Here is an 18,589-nt window from a genome sequence, read left to right as displayed (position 1 = left end):
AAAAAGAGACTTAGCTCACTGATAGTTCTATGTACAGGCTGTGAAACTTTTCACAAGGCGAGCTCTTTAAAATGCGTTTGGGTTGAAGGCTTTCTGTGTTTCCCTTGCAAAGATATGGACATGAAAATATTTGTGTGTGGTCAAAAAAATGTAGGAAAAATGACAAAATGAATGGTGGGAAAACATTCAAAATGTACTTTTTACACAAAGCAAGTGTTTTCGTAACCCTAATAGGTTTCGTGAAAACGTTGCAGACATGCCAAAATCTTTTCAAACTCCAAGCTAACTTTACCGCGGTCAGTGTCCTGGGATCTGTAATGACTAAGAGTCATGACCTGGGTTAGAGTAACACTCAGGTTACACGTTTACTGCATGACTTGACTTGGGCCAAAAATCCAATCCTGAAATTAACAATTCTGTAAGTAGTGTGTAAATGCTGAAAGTTTACTTATCAAATCCACAACAATACAGCGTGCAGCAGTAGTTGCTGGCAATGAAATGTCTTTTCTGCGAGCTCACCAGGGCTAAAAATCACAAAATTCAAGTTACAAAATAAGGTTACATAATAGATAATAGTGCAATAGAAATGGAATAAAATAAACTCAGAGCTCAATAGAAATAGAGCTGCGATGTGTCCAGGCTGTATGCAATACATTATGTCCAAGTAGTGCAGTATGCCGAATACAATTAAATGTATGCAAACAATGGTCTTGTAATACGGGAAGTTACTAATCCTAACTTTTTTAAAATATGTGGCTCGAAACACGAAGGACCCTATGAGAAACTGATGACTTTAGCGTTTTCAGTGGAGATCTGGTTCATCGGTATTGCATACAGTAGGTGAGGAGGCTAATAAGGGGGAAAATACAAACAGCTGAGCAAGAATTGAGACCAGAAAGTGGCACAACATGGTTACCAAATATACATATACAGTATAGTAGGAATAGAAGGACAAGACACTCATAAAACAATATTGATTGTTTCACTGGTGTCTATGGATATTTTAGCATTATATGATGGAATAATCTAGAAATGTGTAGATTAGCACCAGAGATCTGACAATACATAATTAGACACTTTTCTATATGAAAGCAATTGCCAAGTACAAAAATGTTCTTTTAACCGCAACAGGACTGAAGTCTTGCTTCTGGGCTCCTCCCATTAACTGTGGAGGACACTGCACCTACCGCTCATATTAGATCCAGGCAACTAGATGTGCAAATGTTATAAAATTATCCTTCTTCCTCCTCAAATAGAGGACCATCACCTACTACCCCTAACAGTAGCTAAAAAGTTGGTAACCATTTTCATCCTCTTTGAAATTGAGGACTACAACTCCTGGCTAACCAGGGTGCCTACATTCACAGTGAACAAAACTGGGTATGTGTAGAACTCAGCAGCCAGTATCAGGACCAGGGCTTGTGGAAGTGATCCAAACATTCTTTAGAAGGGTTTTTATGGAACTAGTTCTGTGTATGCTATTTTATTGTCCTACTCTATTGCAAACCCCTCCCCAAGTTCTGTTGCCTCCTTTGCTTGGTTTTTACTACTGTGAAGTGACTTGAGAAGCCACTTTTAAAGGTTCCATCTGAAGTTCATTAGAACATAGTGTCCTGCACTTATTTGAAACTGCCATCATGAGGAGTACGGGTAGTGCTGGTCAAATTTCCAGAAAGTCCCACAACCCTCCCACTGGAGGGTTTCAAAAACGAAAATACCAACGCCACAAAACTGCTACTGTCACTATTTTGGGGTAGCAAAGCCCATAAATATATTCTTAAATATTAGGGGTTTGAGTATCTTTCACTCAACCGAGAGTGAATCTTTAACTAGACCAATTCCAAATGGCAACGAAATTTCTGAACAGGGAAGCTTTTCATGCTTAATAATAGTACAACTGCACCCATGTATACAGCAGCATATTTTAAATGCCCTAGGTATAAAAACTGCTCCAGGTGCAGGAATGAGATCTGGATGGAGAGAGGCAGCACCATTTGAAAAGGTTACACTGCCTAAAACCCACTCAATGGAGTAGAGCTTCAAACATTCTCTAACGCAACTGGTCTAAAACCTCAGCTGATGTGAAGCTTGAGAAAGTAATGCTACATACAGTATATAAAACAAAATTGCAAAACCTATTACCCAAGTGAATTATAACCCCCCCCACAACAACTTCCAAGTCAGGTTGACACTTCATGATGGAAGCAGACTGGCAGAGACCATGGCAGTAACCTCAGTTGACCAACAGAGACCCAGTCCTGCAGGAACTACAATTCAGTGGCAAAGGACACCATTAGACCCTTACAGGTTAGCAACATGACCATGGATAATTGCACCCATTTTACTTGCCCAAGAGCCCAACCATCCCCCTCTCTAGTTAGGGCACACAGAACACTGGGTCACTTTCAACATCTTTATTAGGACCAACTTCCTCCAACAGAACCAGCTCTTCAGACACATGTTGCTGGTCCCTGAAGCAGCAGACAAGAACCTGAAAAAAAAATGGTTGAAGCCCCATTAAGTGCAGGAAAAAGACAGGATTTTCTGGAGTACAATGGGAGAGAAATTACAGAAAGGAATCAGGCCTTGGAAGCCCTGAAAACAAAAAAATACCTCCATGCAAAGGGGTCCCATAGCAATTTAGTGACACTCATACCCCACCAACCTACCCCTCAGTCCCTAGGGCCCTCATCCTTTCCTGGGCAGGGGGTCCTGACACAGCGCCTGTCAGCATCTGGGTTCTCCAGCACTGGGATTTCTGCAAGAGAAGATCAGATAGTGGGCTCCCGAGGTAAAGATACTATTGCAAAGCATCAGATGTGTATGGACAGAAGGAACACACGGAGAAGAGCTTAAATAGAGACTCACTGCGGCCATCAAAGCAGCCCTCCACACACTGCCGCTCAGACGGTAGGCACAGCTCTGTGGAGCACATGAAGTAGATCTGGAAGAGGGATTACATGCCAAGTTGTCATGGTTGTTTTACAGGGATCTATAGAGTCTGCAACCACAAAAAGCCTCACCTCCTCATTGATGTAGGAGTAGGAGGTGCTGTCCAGGAACTGGAAGGTCTGGATGTGGAAGCGGCGGTGGTGCTTGGGCAGAGGCAGCTTGGAGTGGATGTGCAGGGTGGACGTGTGGCCGTAGTCCAGAGGGTTGGGGCAGCTGCAGAGAGAGGCACCATGATCAATACCCTGCCTGCAACCCACTGACCAGCCCAGGGTTAGAGCTGCACACGCAGTAGCCCCTCACCCATCATAGAGCAGCACCCAGACAGCCTGGCCAGAGCGGGGGTAGGCAACGCAGTAGTGCACCAGCAGCACCAGGTTGGGGTCTGGAGCATTCAGCAGTCGCACCTCCAGGTAGACTGGGTTCCCCAGCAGGAGCCGGAGAGGCCGGTGGTACTGAGGGTAGAACCTGGAGTAGCTCTCGTCTAGAGGAAGATGGAGAAGGTATGGGTAGAGCTGTATACTGTGGCCAGATCATAAAGCCACGGCATTGTGGAGTCTAGTATAGCCAGTCATTTCTCTTACCCCCCTCAAGCCATGTCGCATTGAATACTCCCCTCGTGAGGAGCCATTTGATAATCAACCGCTCACCTGTGGCGATCCGGAGCTGCACCCCAAACACTCCCTGGGACAGGACAGCAGAAGGCAGGTAGGGGCTCTTCACCAGGTAGCCTGTGCTGGCCAGGTTCCCCTCAGCATAGCGGCACTCCACCAACAGCCTGCAGAGCAGGAGGCAAGCCATATTCCTCCATGTGGTAAGCTGGCCAGCACAATAGATCTAGATCAAAATCCTGCTCACCTGAAGGGGCTGTCCCTGGTAATGACTCCATAGCTCTGCATATTGCGTCTTGCCCGTGTCTCCACCTCAGCCAAGTAGATGGTGGTCTGTCCTACCACCTGAGCAGAGAGCAAGGTCAGTAACCAAAAACTGCCTCTTGAGCAGGTTCCTTCTACTTCTAATAAAGCAATTCTATACTCCTATATAAATGACTGGGAGAACTGATTTTAAAGGGATCAGTGTACTCACAAAAGCATGGGTCCCACAGCCAGTGACAGGGAATTTGAAGATGGCAAACTCCGAGGTACAGATGACAGGGGTGCAGGATGCGTTGCCAGCAATCACCAGGCTGGCAGGATCCACAGGGGGTACAGAGATGGTCCGAGGGACAGCAAAGACAAAGTGCTTGTCAGCAGTGCACTCTGGGGAGAGAGGAACATGTCAGGATCTTCATTATGCTGGTCAGGAAGGTGCCTGGGACTGGATCAGTAAGGAGAGGTCTACCCTCCAGTGGATAGTAGCAAGAGGATGTTCCTGGGTCCACACAGCATCCCTTGGCCAGGCAGTGGGCTGGAGAAATCCTCCCTGGACCACAGGGCACCCGATGGCTCCTGGGTAGTTGACATCCTGGAGAGACCAGATTGGATCCATCAACACAGTTATGTAGCCAGTTACCAGCTCTCCAACCTATACACTCACCCTCCCTTGGTTTGTAGGGGCGATAGGGACAGGACACCACAATCTCCCCTCTTGGGCCAACATTGGGAATGTACACCACCTTCACAGTGTAGTGAAGATCCTGCAAGAAGAAAAAAAAGGGATAAGACAGTTGTGCTGGTGACATCTGCAGATAGCCAACCCCACTTCCAGATCTGAAAGTACCCAGGAACTACCACCAGAAGGGCTATTCTGTAGAACAGTGGAAGTCATGTTTACAGCCCACACCCTGAAGGTGAATGAGCTGCAGTGTTAATTCCCCCCTCCCCATCCTATTTTAAGGACTAAATACCCACAAAAATATTCCACAATGAGCATCTTGGAGTGAATCCACACTCATCTGACAGGTTATTCCACCCAAAACTCCTTCTGAAATGTCTTGGCACATCAAGTTCACCGTTCACACCTCATGTCATGAATTCTTATGGTTTCTTAATTAAGTGGTACCTAGATAGGCGTGTACACTGGAGACATTTCACGCTGTATTGCTGTGCATTAAGAACTAGAGCACCTTGGTCTTTTTACAAGATGAAAAGGCACAGAAGGAAGCAATGCTCGTGGCACTCCATGCTTTCAGCAGGAAGGAAGCAATCTGGAGCCTGGCAGTATTTTATATAGGACAAGCCAAGCAGGAAAGGCTCCTGTAAGATACTGAAGTGCTTGTCGAGTCACAGCATGCAGAGACTTGTATTAAAACATCCATTTTATGCACTGTAGCTAGTCTACAAGTTAAACCAGAAGACTAAGCAAGAATAAACAGTTTTACAGTTCAAGTATTACTCTTTTGTCTTGACCGGAGATCAGTGCAAGAAGCTCCGCTTAAAGTGAATATTGGTCGAACATGCCACACGTGCTGCATTTCAGCTTGGTAATGGGACCATCAAAAAAGCAGTTTTTGTTCATCTTGAAGTGATTAACCAAGTTGATAATATGCTCAGAGAAGTGGAGTGCACACAGCATGAAATAACCATTAGAAAAGAGGTCAACATACTTGTGTGGCTGGGTGTGAAGCTATGCGAGAAATAGGATCACGGCACCAACATTTTACAGAGCATGCTGGCATTCACCCATTTAAGAAAAAGAGCTGCGACACCTGAAGCTCAGCCCTGACACCATTAAGAGCACAAAGTCATTAACACCTAAACTATGGTGGTGTCAAAAGGGCTAGTTATTCATCAGAAAAACTAGCCCAGTGAGGTAAAGAATGCAGATGTTACCTGCCCACTTTTAATAGGTTTAAGCAACTCAAGCAGTCATTCTACTACAGTTATTAGCAAACTCTGGATTGCCAGGAGCCTCAAATTTCTAATGGAATGAAACTTGACAAAATTCCATACATGTGTCACAAAATAGATTAGGAAGATATCTGAAGCAAAGGGTTCATACGTCTTGCATTTGATCTGCCCTTTCTGGGGATTACACAAAGGCTTGTGCTTTTTAACAGCTACACAAGTTAAGCTGCTTGACTAGAATGACTAAAACTAGCCTTACTTTTAGTCATCTAAGAAGATGAGTGCACATTGAGCTCAACAGTCACTTTCTAGTTACCCTCTAAATTTAGTCCGACTCTTGGGGACTTGATAGGCCAAATTAACCCTGGTCATCTGAACCAACTTCTAGACCAATACCCATTCGTTTAGACAAGGTCTTCCTTTCAGGCATATGGTGGAATTGGAAATGGAAGGCATGTTCATTGCTCATAGTACAGGCCAGTGTATATAATACTCAGGAAACAAAGCTCAAGCCCAGCCTCACCACAAGCCGGACATGGCAGCCAGTGTACAGGATGGTCAGGGTGTTCAGGTGCCGCCCTGCAGTCACAGAGTATCCACAGGATGGAGTGTCCAGCACAGACACCAGGCTGCCAGAAGAACCTGTACAGGGTACACAAGAAACCAAGTTTCTTCTTGTACCTGCAATATGAAATCCTGTCAATCAGTAATGGATACCATGTATGCATTATGGCATATTGGATAGAGGCAACTATTATTTTAAGGTGCATCTTGCGTCATAGGGAATCCCCCCCCAACAGCAATCATCACAGTGTAATGCTGCAACCCATAATGTCAAGGCACATTTAGGGGGTACTGGAACTGTTCAAAATGCCATGTAAGCCCCCTGTTCCATTAGTGGCCAACAAGCAGCAGCAGTCTTGCTAGGCAACAGCCTTCTGCCTTACCAGGGACCAGCAGTAAAACTCCTTCCCCAGTCACTCACTCTGAACCTTGATCTCCTCCAGGGGGCCAGCAGGCAGGGTCACAGTCATGCACACCTCACTGCAGGAGATGGTCAGGCCTCTGGGAGGTGGGGGTGGAGGGGCAACTGGAACATGGCAGGACACCGTGCCAGTCACCCATTTCCTCTGCTGTTTGTCATAGTATCTCACGGTCAGGGAGTAGTGTTGCCGCTGGTTCTTCCTCTGTGGTGGGGAACAGGGTTGCAGGTTAAAAGCACTGATGTAGAGCCATTTGGAGCAACTAGGGCACTATTGCTCTCGCACAAGCTCCCAGGGAGTCCAAACCCAGAACTTCCCCTTACCCAGGTCCTGATGTAACACCCTTTGTAGGAAGCCACCAGCACCAGCCAGCTCCTGGTGGTCCACACCTTGTGCCCACAGTGCTTTGGGAGACTGGTGACCAAGAGAGGAGCCATTTTGCCTGGGAGAAGGTGGAGTGTTAGAGGCTTACAGGTAAGTGGGCTTTCACAGCAGCTCTGTACAGCACCAGAAAGCAAGAAAAAAAAAAAAGAAAGAGGTCTTCCCCTTTCTAGGGACATCTACTGCATCATGCCCCTAATTCTGGTCCTCCACACTTGCCTGCTCTTCTCTCAATTTAATTGACCAAAGGGTACTGAACTGGAATACATGCAGGTTCTCTTTGGTTACAATAGAAACTGGAGGCTTGGCACAATAGTCCACACTCTGCATCTTCATTTAAACCCCCCCCCCCCCCAACAACAACTCAAATAAGCATTGTGCTCTGCGAGGTAAGAACATCCCCCCTGTGGTTTCAAGCATCTCATGCAGAGACATACCCATTTAGGGAGATACAATCCATAGAGCAAAAAAGCACATTCATTTGGAGACACTGTAGACTTCATAGAATTAGGAAAGTCACAGAAGTCTTTACCCCATACACTGTATGGAACAAGATCTCCCTATCCATTCCCATGAAATGGTGCAATGTTCAAAGACGAGCAGAGCATTCTGGGGGTGCATTTACCCACTGAGGTACAGGGACAATTGTTTAGAGAGGCTGTCCTGCTACATTGGGGGATACCACTGCAGCACAATCCTTTGGTTTACAGCTCAGATGGCACATGAACGGGTTTTGATCTCCTGAACAGAGGGTGGCACAACCTGTCCATGTATAGGGCTAGTGCAGGTACATGCAGGGTAGAACCTCACCCTTCAGCAGGTAGACTCGGCTGAACCTCCTCACAGAGAACTTGAGCATCATGCTGCTCTTGCCACAGGACAGCAGGGGGCGGCTGTGGGATTGCTGCTGCTCAGGGTCACCCTGAGACTCTGGGAGGAAAGAGAGGAAATGTTACTGGGCACAAAACCTTCAAGTTGGTAGCTGCATCAGCAAAGGAACAAGTAAAGGTTTATTCCATGCTGAAGAGAAAAGAAAAACAGTTCCAGCTGTGGAGCCATCTTCAGGTGAAGGCTCCACAGCCAAAATTGTTCTCTTCAGTACAGAAAGTAGATTTACTTGTTCCCCGTGAAGATCTGTAAGAATGCACTTCACTCTAGATGAAAGTTACTTCAGAAGGAATTTCTGCTGTAACCTACTGAAAGGAAAGAAGAAGCAGCCCTATGCAAAGCACGCATGCAGATAGGAATGGTCATGACCATTCCTATGCACCCAAAATTCCTTTTAGAGGAAATACAGCAGAGCTACTTTACTACCATGCAGTTGTATTCAGTCCACAGACTTGCAGAAACTCCCTACCAGGGTCAGAGGAGGGAGGATCTGCTTCAGAGGGACCAGTTGTCACTGCTGCCACATCTCTCTGCACATCAGCACCAGAGTCCTTATCCAGGTCTTCCCCCTCAGCATCAGAGTCCATTTCCATCAAGTCCTGCTCTTCCCCATTTAGTACCCCTCTCATCTCTCCAGCAGAATAACTATCATATCCATCTGGTGGGGTCTCCCGGAATACAGGACTACCCACATTGGGCTCAAAACCATCATACTCTTCCTCTTCACCAAAAACAGCACCTGGACCCTTGAGCTGGGCTTGGGCCACTGCAACACAGAGCCATGCTAACAATCCAGGCAAAAGGAAATCCATCACAACCACTCGTCTCCCCATTTTTTCATACAAAAACACTTCAAGAGCAGGAATAGCTATCGCTCTTGCCGCTGGGGTTTATATACACGCACAGTGAGGCGCGGGCTGTCCTGTGGGCCAATCAGGAGCAGGTAAGGAAGTCCAGAACATTTCCACGCGCTGAGGTTTCGGACGCGGTGTTGAGAGTGAAATCACGTGACACAGCTTGACTGCCCGGATACGCTGCGTGATCAGCTTGTTCTTGTATCATCAGTCTAAACTGAGACAATAAAAATAGAACTTGTAAACAATCGTATTACATCGTGATGAAATGCCGTTGATCGAATTGCACAATGATTCTTCATGATATTAACATTATAGCTGTAATGCAGATCGCGGTAACTTTCACTGTGTTCGAAGATCCCGCTGTGTTGATGACCTGAGCAAATTGAAACGCCAGAAAACACCTCCGTACTACAATACATTCTCACGAGCTGATATTAGGCAGGAAGTTTGAAAGCGAAGGCAGATGACAACAAGTGTTGTTCAAGGTGAGAAGTGTGTTCATAACGGGAACATTTAATAAGTTAATTTCCGTTCAATTGTATTCCTACTACGGACAGAGTTTATTTAAAATTGATATATCAATTCCACAACAATACAGCGTGCAGCAGTAGTTGCTGGCAATGAAATGTCTTTTCTGCGAGCTCACCGGGGCTAAAAATCACAAAATCCAAGTTACAAAATAAGGTTACATAATAGTAGATAATAGTGCAAACGAAATGGAATAAAATAAACTCAATATAAATAGAGCTGCGATGTGTCCAGGGTGTATGCAATACAGTATGTCCAAGTAGTGCAGTATGCCGAATACAATGAAATGTACGAAAACAGTGGTCTTGTGATACAGGAAGTTACTAATCCTAACTTTTAAAAAAATCTTTTAAACGGCCCTTGATTTGCATACTGATTTAAAAAGGACACAATGAGAAACCGATGACTTCTTTAGATTTTTTTAAAAGGACACAGTTACGAAGACGTGCTAGTTAAAGCCTCATTTTAAGAACATGCAGTCGCTTGCTAATGCTCGCCTTTTAAGGCTACATCCGCAACTCTTCTGATTTAGGGTATGATATTGGTGACAAATGTAATTTTCCTGTTCACACAAACGCACAGAGGATACTGGAATTAAGTGCAAAATACACCAACTCGGCAGACGGGGTTACTGGAGGTCAAAGTCCCCGTGCACGGTCACGTGATCACCCGAAAAACAAGGCGCTATATCTCGGTAAAAAGACATGAGCTGGGAATTTACTTTCAACGACACAGACGCAGCACTAACGAATGAGACCGGTTTGGTTTCCCGACACCAACGAGCCATTCGCACACGTGGGGCTGGCTGTTTGCCAGTACTCGTTGTAAAAAAAAAGGAGAGAGGGACAGATGTGAACACGGTTTTCCAAAGGATGAAAGTCGCCTTCATATATTCACATTTGCGACCCATTTCGCACTCTTCAGCGTAATGATATTTCCCCCCAAAGTGGTTTAAATCTCAAAAGGAAGAAGACATCTTAATGTCGTAATGTACAGTACTTGCAATCGTTTCACTGTGGAATTCTGTTTCTTCTCGTGAAAAATCTCCGTGCTCCGCCGACTTCTCTCTAGGACAGCCCGCCGTAACTTTAAGCGAGGGGCCTGAACCAAGTGCTGGAAGAGCGGGTGTCGTGACTTTTTTTGCATTTCAGCTCAAGTGAAAAAGGTCAAACCTACTCCTGTCTACATCCATGGGAATGGCGTGGAGATGGTGGACTCGTACAAGTACCTGGGAGTGCACATCGACGATAGACTGGAACGGTCTAAGAACATCGAAGCCATCTATAAGAAGGGACAGAGCCGACTTTACTTCTTGAGGAGGCTCAGGTCCTTCAATGTGTGTAGTAAGATGCTACATATGTTCTATCAGTCGGTGGTAGTGAGTGCCATTTTCTACGCAGTGGTGTGCTGGGGCTCTGGGATTAGAGCAGTGGATTCTAAAAGGCTGAACAAGCTCATCAGGAGAGCAAGCTCTGTCATTGGGTCTGACCTGGACCCCTTGGAGGTAGTGGCTGAGAGGAGAATGGTGTCCAAACTAGAGGCCATCATGGACAACATCTCCCATCCCCTCTATGACAGGCTTGCAGAAATGAAGAGCACGTTCAGCAATAGACTGATTCATCCACGGTGCGACAGGGAGCGCTACAGGAGGTCATTCTTGCCTTCTGCCATAAGACTGTACAACGCATCCACTGTGTGTCTGGGCAGAGGCAACATTGACAGTGACCTGTTTCTGGACTGAACGCATCTACTGCTACATCTGTTCTCTTTCTTTTTCTTTTCCCGATTACATCCGTTTTTTGTGCAATATATGCCAGGGACCTGTTCAATACATTTACATCTATATTTATATGTATATCTATATTTACATCTATATTTATATTCATATGTGTGATACGATTTTTCTGTGTACTGTTCTGTTCTAGTCTGTTCTTTGTGTGTCCGGACTGTGAGTAACTCTTGTATTGTATTGTATGTATTGTACTATTATTAGATAATTCGTTACACTGTGGCTGTGTTGTCTGTGTTAAGCTGCTGTTGCACTGCAAATTCCCTCAGGGGATCAATAAAGTATCTATCTAAAACATCTGCCTTCCTGGCGTCTTGCAACACGAGAACGGCGGTGAAGCACTTGCAGAGCACAAGTGGGAAAGCCTCTCTCTTACGCACGAGTCAGAGCACAAAAAGGGCTCGTCCGGGATTTGAACCCGGGACCTCTCGCACCCGAAGCGAGAATCATACCCCTAGACCAACGAGCCATTCGCAGAGGGGGCACTGGCTGTTTGCCAGTACTCGTTGTAAAAAAAAGGAGAGAGGGACAGATGTGAACGGTTTTCCAAAGGATGCTTGGGCTCACCAGGTTGTCTAAAGAGGGGTGTACCAACCCAGGTCGGAAACGGAGCAGGTGAAAGCCCCCGTGCTGATGCGTGCTGGGACAGCTCCTGTGAGCAGCAGCTGTCGTGCAGCCCGGGCAACAGAGTGGGACGCGGTCTTTTGCCACAACTTTGGAAGGAGGGAATCTTCATCTGTGTCCGGGGTGTTACAGTCAAGTTTGTTGCTTTTGTTTAGTCTCTATTATTTTCTTTCGTTTGCGTGGGTCGTCAGTTTTTCCTTTGTAGTTTTTTTCTTCTGCTCTGAACACTTTTATACATTGTCATTGAATTGTATGACATCCGCTCAAGTGTTGTCAAAGCAAGGATGGACGGGTAAAATGCCTGCCTTCCTGGCGTCCTGCAACACGAGAACGGAGGTGAAGTAGTTCGCTTTGCGTGGGCAGAGCACAAGTGGGAAAGCCTCTCTCTTACGCACGAGTCAGTGCACAAAACGGGCTCGTCCGGGATTTGAACCCGGGACCTCTCGCACCCAAAGCGAGAATCATACCCCTAGACCAACGAGCCATTCGCAGAGGGGGTGCTGGCTGTTTGCCAGTACTCGTTGTAAAAAAAAAGGAGAGAGGGACAGATGTGAACGGTTTTCCAAAGGATGAAAGTCGCCTTCATATATTCACATTTGCGACCCATTTCGCACTCTTCAGCGTAATGATATTTCCCCCAAAAGTGGTTTAAATCTCAAAAGGAAGAAGACAACTTAATGTCGTAATGTACAGTACTTGCAATCGTTTCACTGTGGAATTCTGTTTCTTCTCGTGAAAAATCTCCGTGCTCCGCCGACTTCTCTCTAGGACAGCCCGCCGTAACTTTAAGCGAGGGGCCTGAACCAAGTGCTGGAAGAGCGGGTGTCGTGACTTTTTTTGCATTTCAGCTCAAGTGATGTCAAAGCAAAGAAGAACGGATGTAATGCGTGCGTTCTAGAAAGTCTACGAGAGCAATACCGCCAGCTGGTGCTTTTTGGACGAGCTCGACAACAGGACAGGACGAAGCATTTTTCAGCAGTTTTTTCCGCATTTTTCGGGGCAGCCACCTGCCAGCCTGAGATCCTAGCATTTCAAACACCGAGCTGTCCCCTGGACTTTGCTCACAGCACACGAAGATGAGAAAAAGAGCGAGGCTGCTTTTCGTCGGGCGTGGTGGCGCACGCCTGTAATCCAAGCTGCCGGGAGGCTGAGACCGAGGGACCGCTTGCGCTCGGGAGTTCTGCACAGCAGTGGGCTGTGTTGATCGGGGGTCCGCAGCGTCTTCGGCACCAATATGGTGGTCCCGGGGGAGCTTGGGCTCACCAGGTTGTCTAAAGAGGGGTGTACCAACCCAGGTCGGAAACGGAGCAGGTGAAAGCCCCCGTGCTGATGCGTGCTGGGACAGCTCCTGTGAGCAGCAGCTGTCGTGCAGCCCGGGCAACAGAGTGGGACGCGGTCTTTTGCCACAACTTTGGAAGGAGGGAATCTTCATCTGTGTCCGGGGTGTTACAGTCAAGTTTGTTGCTTTTGTTTAGTCCCTATTATTTTCTTTTGTTTGCGTGGGTCGTTAGTTTTTCCTTTGTAGTTTTTTTCTTCTGCTCTGAACCCTTTAATACATTGTCTTTGAATTGTATGACATCCGCTCAAGTGTTGTTAAAGCAAGGATGGACGGGTAAAATGCCTGCCTTCCTGGCGTCTTGCAACGCGAGAACGGCGGTGAAGCAGTTCGCTTTGCGTGGGCAGAGCACAAGTGGGAAAGCCTCTCTCTTACGCACGAGTCAGAGCACAAAACGGGCTCGTCTGGGATTTGAACCCGGGACCTCTCGCACCCAAAGCGAGAATCATACCCCTAGACCAACGAGCCATTCCCGGAGGGGGTGCTGGCTGTTTGCCAGTACTCGTTGTAAAAAAAAAGGAGAGAGGGACAGATGTGAACGGTTTTCCAAAGGATGGAAGTCGCCTTCATTTATTCACATTTGCGACCCATTTCGCACTCTTCAGCGTAATGATATTTCCCCCCAAAGTGGTTTAAATCTCAAAAGGAAGAAGACATCTTAATGTCGTAATGTACAGTACTTGCAATCGTTTCACTGTGGAATTCTGTTTCTTCTCGTGAAAAATCTCCGTGCTCCGCCGACTTCTCTCTAGGACAGCCCGCCGTAACTTTAAGCGAGGGGCCTGAACCAAGTGCTGGAAGAGCGGGTGTCGTGACTTTTTTTGCATTTCAGCTCAAGTGATGTCAAAGCAAAGAAGAACGGATGTAATGCCTAGTAACCCATGGCTTAAAAAGTTTATGGATTTCCCTAAATGTATTACTTCTGTCGTTTTTGCATCATCTGTTTGCTGAACTTGATCAGTGTGTCTGCTGCACAGTATTACACAGAGAGTCTTCTATCTTCAGGCTGCTCATCTGTAGACAAACTGTATTGTTGGGATAATCTCTGAGGATGGTGAATCTTCTTTCAACAGACTGGGCATAGCTTGTTCTTGTCACGCCCTCTGTAGCCAGAGGGCGCTCCTTCTCTGTCCTGTCCCTAGTTTCCAGTCTGCTGTCCTTCCTGTCCCTCTCTTTCCCTTGGGCTATATATTTCCGGGTCTTGCACTCTGCCAGGGCTCAGGATTGACGTTCGATGTCCTGAGACCCGCCTAGCACCAGGTCACCCCACGTCCGCTACCTGAGGGCATTGGTTTCTATACGGCACTCCTGAACTCTTTGCACTATTGAGCCCGGGCCTTTTTCCCGTTCCGCCGCTACGCATATGGGTCTTTTTCCGCTCTCCTGCTCCCCACGGTTAGTCCCTTTGGACGTCCGTGACAGTTCTATCACCACCATAATCAATGTAGGCCAATCATTCCAGACCTTTCTCAGGAGTCTGTTGGACCCAGATACAAGGATGGATGGTATTACCATCCTCATCTGGAGGAAAGACCTGACAAGACAGTATGAAAGACTCTCCTGGCTTCTTAACCTGAGGAACTGACTGGGTCATTAACATGTCAGAATGGACACCTGGAAACAGAAAACAAAGTCATAAAGTTACTGATTGTTGCTGGAGTGACACTCTATCTACTTTACTGCAGCTGCATTTCTCACACGTAATTAAAATACTCACTTATCAAACACAGGACTATCATGAGGAAAAGGCTTAATGTCTGCATTGTCACCTGTTAGCAATGACACAGAAAGAGAACTTCAGCGTGAACTGTCTCTCTTCCCTTGTGTGGCTGTTATGTCAGAGGGTTAGATATCAAGAGGAACAGGTAGATTGGCATAAACCTCTAGGAGAGGAGATTTAAAGATGCAGTGACCCCTGATGCTAATTTGAACTGTCTGTCTGGGCTCTATTTATAAAGTTTGTTTTTGCATGTTGGAAATTTAAAATTCTTAAAGAGATCACAGGTCGGTACATTTGACATATTTGAGTGCCTTCTAATTCACTCCCTACTGTTGTCCCCTATAAGATAAATTGAGAGGCGTGTGCACAAGTTGTGATTTGATAAAGAGGAATATTTATTTGATATCTTTGAATATCTGTAAAATGAGTAAATTGATCTTTAAATCATTAGCATAACACTTTGGAAAATACATTGCTTATGGAAGAATTTAGCATTTGAAGTAATTAATAACCAGTAATTGGAGTTTGCATGATCATATAATGTGTTACAATCAAACTACAGTATACCTCCAAATTCTCTCATAGAGCTTCCCAGTGGATAAGGGGTTAATGGATGAGATGTAGAGTATTTGTTAAAATGTATTTAACGTTAACCCATGATCACGTCACAAGATAGAGTTGATCTTGGATTTTTTAGGTCAGGCCCTAAATTGAAACAGCTTGTAAAGGAACCTTTTCAGATCCTAATGTGAACATTAAAACTTCCAGAGAATTTCTGATTTTTGGGGGCATCTATAAACATGTATTTGCTGTGCTGAGCCGATTGATATTGCTGGAGAAATATAAATTGTTGTCTTTGTACCATTAAATACGGCTCAAAATTCTGGCTCTTGTAAAACTGTTGCATGTTATTGGTGAAATGTATAATGTAAATAAGGGCAAAATTGTAGTAATAATCTAGTTCTTGATATTGCAGGAGAAATATAGATTTATATGTGGTTCTTAGAGTATGTGACGTCTTGTAACTACTGCGTATTCGTAAACAGTGACAGTTATTGTACAGGCAGTGAAGGGAACTTCCTCACTGTGGTCCTCGGGCACAGTAATACACAGCTGTGTCGTCAGACTGCAGGCTGTTCATCTGCAGGTAGACTGAGCTGCCAGACTTGGAGATTGTGAACCGGCCCTTGATGGAGTCTGCGTATCTTGTGTTAGCATTGTAGTAAATGAGTGCCAGCCACTCCAGTCCCTTTCCAGAGGGCTGACGAATCCAGCCCGTTGCATAGCTGCTATCCGTCAGGGAATATCCACTGACTGCACAGGACAGCCGCAGGCTCTGTCCTGGCTTTCCGATCTCCGAGCTGGACTGGGTCAAGACCACATCACAACTGGCATCTGCAAAACCAGGAAACACAAAACAATCTCTTACTAGACATCAGAGACACAATATATACAGCAGACTTAAACAAAGCCAACAGGAAACACTCACGTTGCACAAACATCAAGACCAGTAATACTCCTGCTGAGAGACTCATGTTTGTCTCAGGACTGTGACTGTGAACCCTGGACAGACAGTACAGGTTTCCTCAGGGATCCCCTGTTCATCTGTGTTTAATACGCCTCTGCCTCTCACTTTGCATGAGGGATTTGCATGAAGTTTGAGAAACAGGAAGCTCAGCTCTTTTCTCTTCCATAAAATCATTCAGAGCTATAGAGACATGATCTACGATGTCTCACTTTAATGTATAAGTTTGGATATGTGTACATGAATGGGTGGGTGTATATGTGTAAGATCTTTCTGCACAGAAATTTTATTACAGATTTTTTCTAACATCTGTTTTTTTAACAAGTTCTGTCAGTTGTTTTGCCAGTACCATATTCCTCATGTATACTACATTTATATTAGTATCGTCGGTCAATATCTGCACATTATCGGAATGGAGGACAATACTGAACCAGAGCACTGCAAGTCCAGATGAAACCTGGCTTTTCTGCAATTTGCAGAACCAATTTCCCTTTAGAAAGAACTTCTTCCCCACAGTGACAAGCGATATGTTTTTCAGATTGCTTTTCCACGTTTCATCATTTGAAAGAATCTCAATGTTTAATACCTGATAGAAAAGCATAATGAAATATTTTACACTGATTGCTTTACACAACACATCCTGTATGGTTTCTTATATAAATTCTTTTACACCTTAGAATGTTGCATCTTAAAAAACATAGATTTGTCTAAATATTTTATTTTATTGATATCTCTATTAACAATTTAATAAGTAAAAATACAAAACATATTTCTAGATGTCGCTGGAGAATGTTGATTACAGGGTCATCATGTGAAAATGTGTGAAGACATTACGCAATAGGATAGCCTATACATTTTTTTTCAGATTTTTTTTCAGAAATTCATATATATTCACATATAGTTTTGTTGTTTTTTCGTTGATTAACTCAAATACTCAAATAAGGAATCAGTTCTATTATAGCTGTTATAGACTCAGTAGCAACCGTTCAAAACTGACAGTAAATTCTCGAATTAGGAGTAATTATTGGTGTCACTAATGAATTTGAATCTCTACTTCCCATGTCATGGACTTTTCATGTTCCATATCCTAATTCAATTAAATACCTCATTATTTATTTTGTAGGGTGAACAATCCTCAGCTATCAAAGTTATTAAAAATCAGTGGAATCAATTGGAACCTGTAATGAAGTCCCAAATTCCTTTGGCCCTGTTCGTGACCTTAATTAGAAACCAACCTGCTGAAGACTGGGATAAGTTTGGCCTGCAACCATTTGAATACTTTGGGAGCACAGTTAAACATCAATTGCAAAGGTTGTATACGATGTTCACGGAGGATCAAAACTTTATTTGATGTGATTTTGGGACCCAAATATTTAAAGATCTCTATATGTGATGCTTTTATTATCATTATGAAAGAGAAATACTGAAATAGACAAACTGCATAGTCACCCTAGTATAATCACTTCATGTAGTTCCTTGAATTCAGTACAGTATGTGGTTTTTGGACAATCTGTTCACTGGACTTGATCACTGTGTCTGTAGCACAGTAATACACTGCAGAGTCTTCAGTCTTTAAGCTCCCCATCTGTAAGTACAGTGTACTTTTGGAATTGTCTCTGGAGATGGTGAATCGTCCCTGTACAGACTGAGCATACATTGTACTATCACCATCATAGTTGATGTAGGCCAACCATTCCAGTCCTTTCCCAGAAGGCTGTCGGATCCAGCTCAAAGTTTTATCGGTAATCGTATCTCCATCATCATCCTGCCCAGAGCCCTGACAGGACAGTGAGTCTCTCCTGGCTTTTTAACCTGAGGATCTGACTGGGTCAGAACAATGTCAGATCGGACACCTGGAAACAGAAAACAAAGTCAGACAGTTGCTGGTTGTTGCTGGAGTGGCTGTCTTTCTACTTGCGAGCAGATACTCACCTGACAAACACAACACTATCATGAGGAAAAAGCTCAATGTCTGCATTGTGACCTGTTAGCAATGCAAAGAAAGAGAACTTCGGTGTTAGCTGTCTTCCTTCTCTTGTGTGGCTCTTGTGTCAGAGGGTTAAATAACAAGAGGAACTGGTAGATTTGCATAAACATCTAGGACAAAATATTTATAGAAATATGCTGTATTGTTGTGTGTATTTGTGCACAGTTTATACAGCTGCTTCTGGTATGTCAGTAATTTAAATAGACAAAGAAGGTTCAGACTCTCTGAGGATCAGA

The 18,589-nt window shown here is 44.8% G+C and overlaps 1 protein-coding gene, 3 non-coding genes and 1 gene segment (V, D, J or C); all 5 read right to left on the bottom strand.

Moving 5' to 3' along the window:
• Positions 1-2,399: 2,399 nt before the first annotated feature.
• LOC138238296 (zona pellucida sperm-binding protein 4-like) lies at positions 2,400-8,838 on the bottom strand. The gene is made up of 15 exons (XM_069188481.1): positions 8,457-8,838; positions 7,910-8,029; positions 7,042-7,160; positions 6,721-6,922; positions 6,259-6,377; positions 4,486-4,585; positions 4,291-4,413; positions 4,036-4,208; positions 3,808-3,905; positions 3,600-3,727; positions 3,253-3,433; positions 3,024-3,165; positions 2,869-2,944; positions 2,670-2,758; positions 2,400-2,491 (listed from the first exon to the last, which is right to left on the bottom strand). The coding sequence occupies exons 1-14, from the start codon at positions 8,818-8,820 to the stop codon at positions 2,673-2,675; spliced, it is 2,031 nt and encodes a 676-aa protein (XP_069044582.1). The 5' UTR covers positions 8,821-8,838; the 3' UTR covers positions 2,400-2,491; positions 2,670-2,672.
• A 2,720-nt stretch (positions 8,839-11,558) lies between these two features.
• trnap-cgg (transfer RNA proline (anticodon CGG)) lies at positions 11,559-11,630 on the bottom strand. The gene has a single exon. It is a non-coding gene; the product is annotated as a tRNA-Pro (tRNA).
• A 567-nt stretch (positions 11,631-12,197) lies between these two features.
• trnap-ugg (transfer RNA proline (anticodon UGG)) lies at positions 12,198-12,269 on the bottom strand. Its single transcript has one exon. It is a non-coding gene; the product is annotated as a tRNA-Pro (tRNA).
• Positions 12,270-13,517: 1,248 nt separating this feature from the next.
• Positions 13,518-13,589, bottom strand: trnap-ugg (transfer RNA proline (anticodon UGG)). Its single transcript has one exon. It is a non-coding gene; the product is annotated as a tRNA-Pro (tRNA).
• Positions 13,590-15,922: 2,333 nt separating this feature from the next.
• On the bottom strand, positions 15,923-16,376 carry LOC102688360 (immunoglobulin heavy variable 3-30-3-like). The segment is given in 2 exon segments: positions 15,923-16,236; positions 16,331-16,376. Coding segments are annotated over 2 exon segments (360 nt in total).
• Between the last annotated feature and the right edge of the window lie 2,213 nt (positions 16,377-18,589).

Source organism: Lepisosteus oculatus, chromosome 4 (genome assembly GCF_040954835.1).
Source record: "Lepisosteus oculatus isolate fLepOcu1 chromosome 4, fLepOcu1.hap2, whole genome shotgun sequence".
Taxonomy (NCBI): domain Eukaryota; kingdom Metazoa; phylum Chordata; class Actinopteri; order Semionotiformes; family Lepisosteidae; genus Lepisosteus; species Lepisosteus oculatus.
The sequence above is the reverse complement of the archived record's forward strand: the minus strand, read 5'-3'. Positions and strand labels throughout refer to the sequence as shown.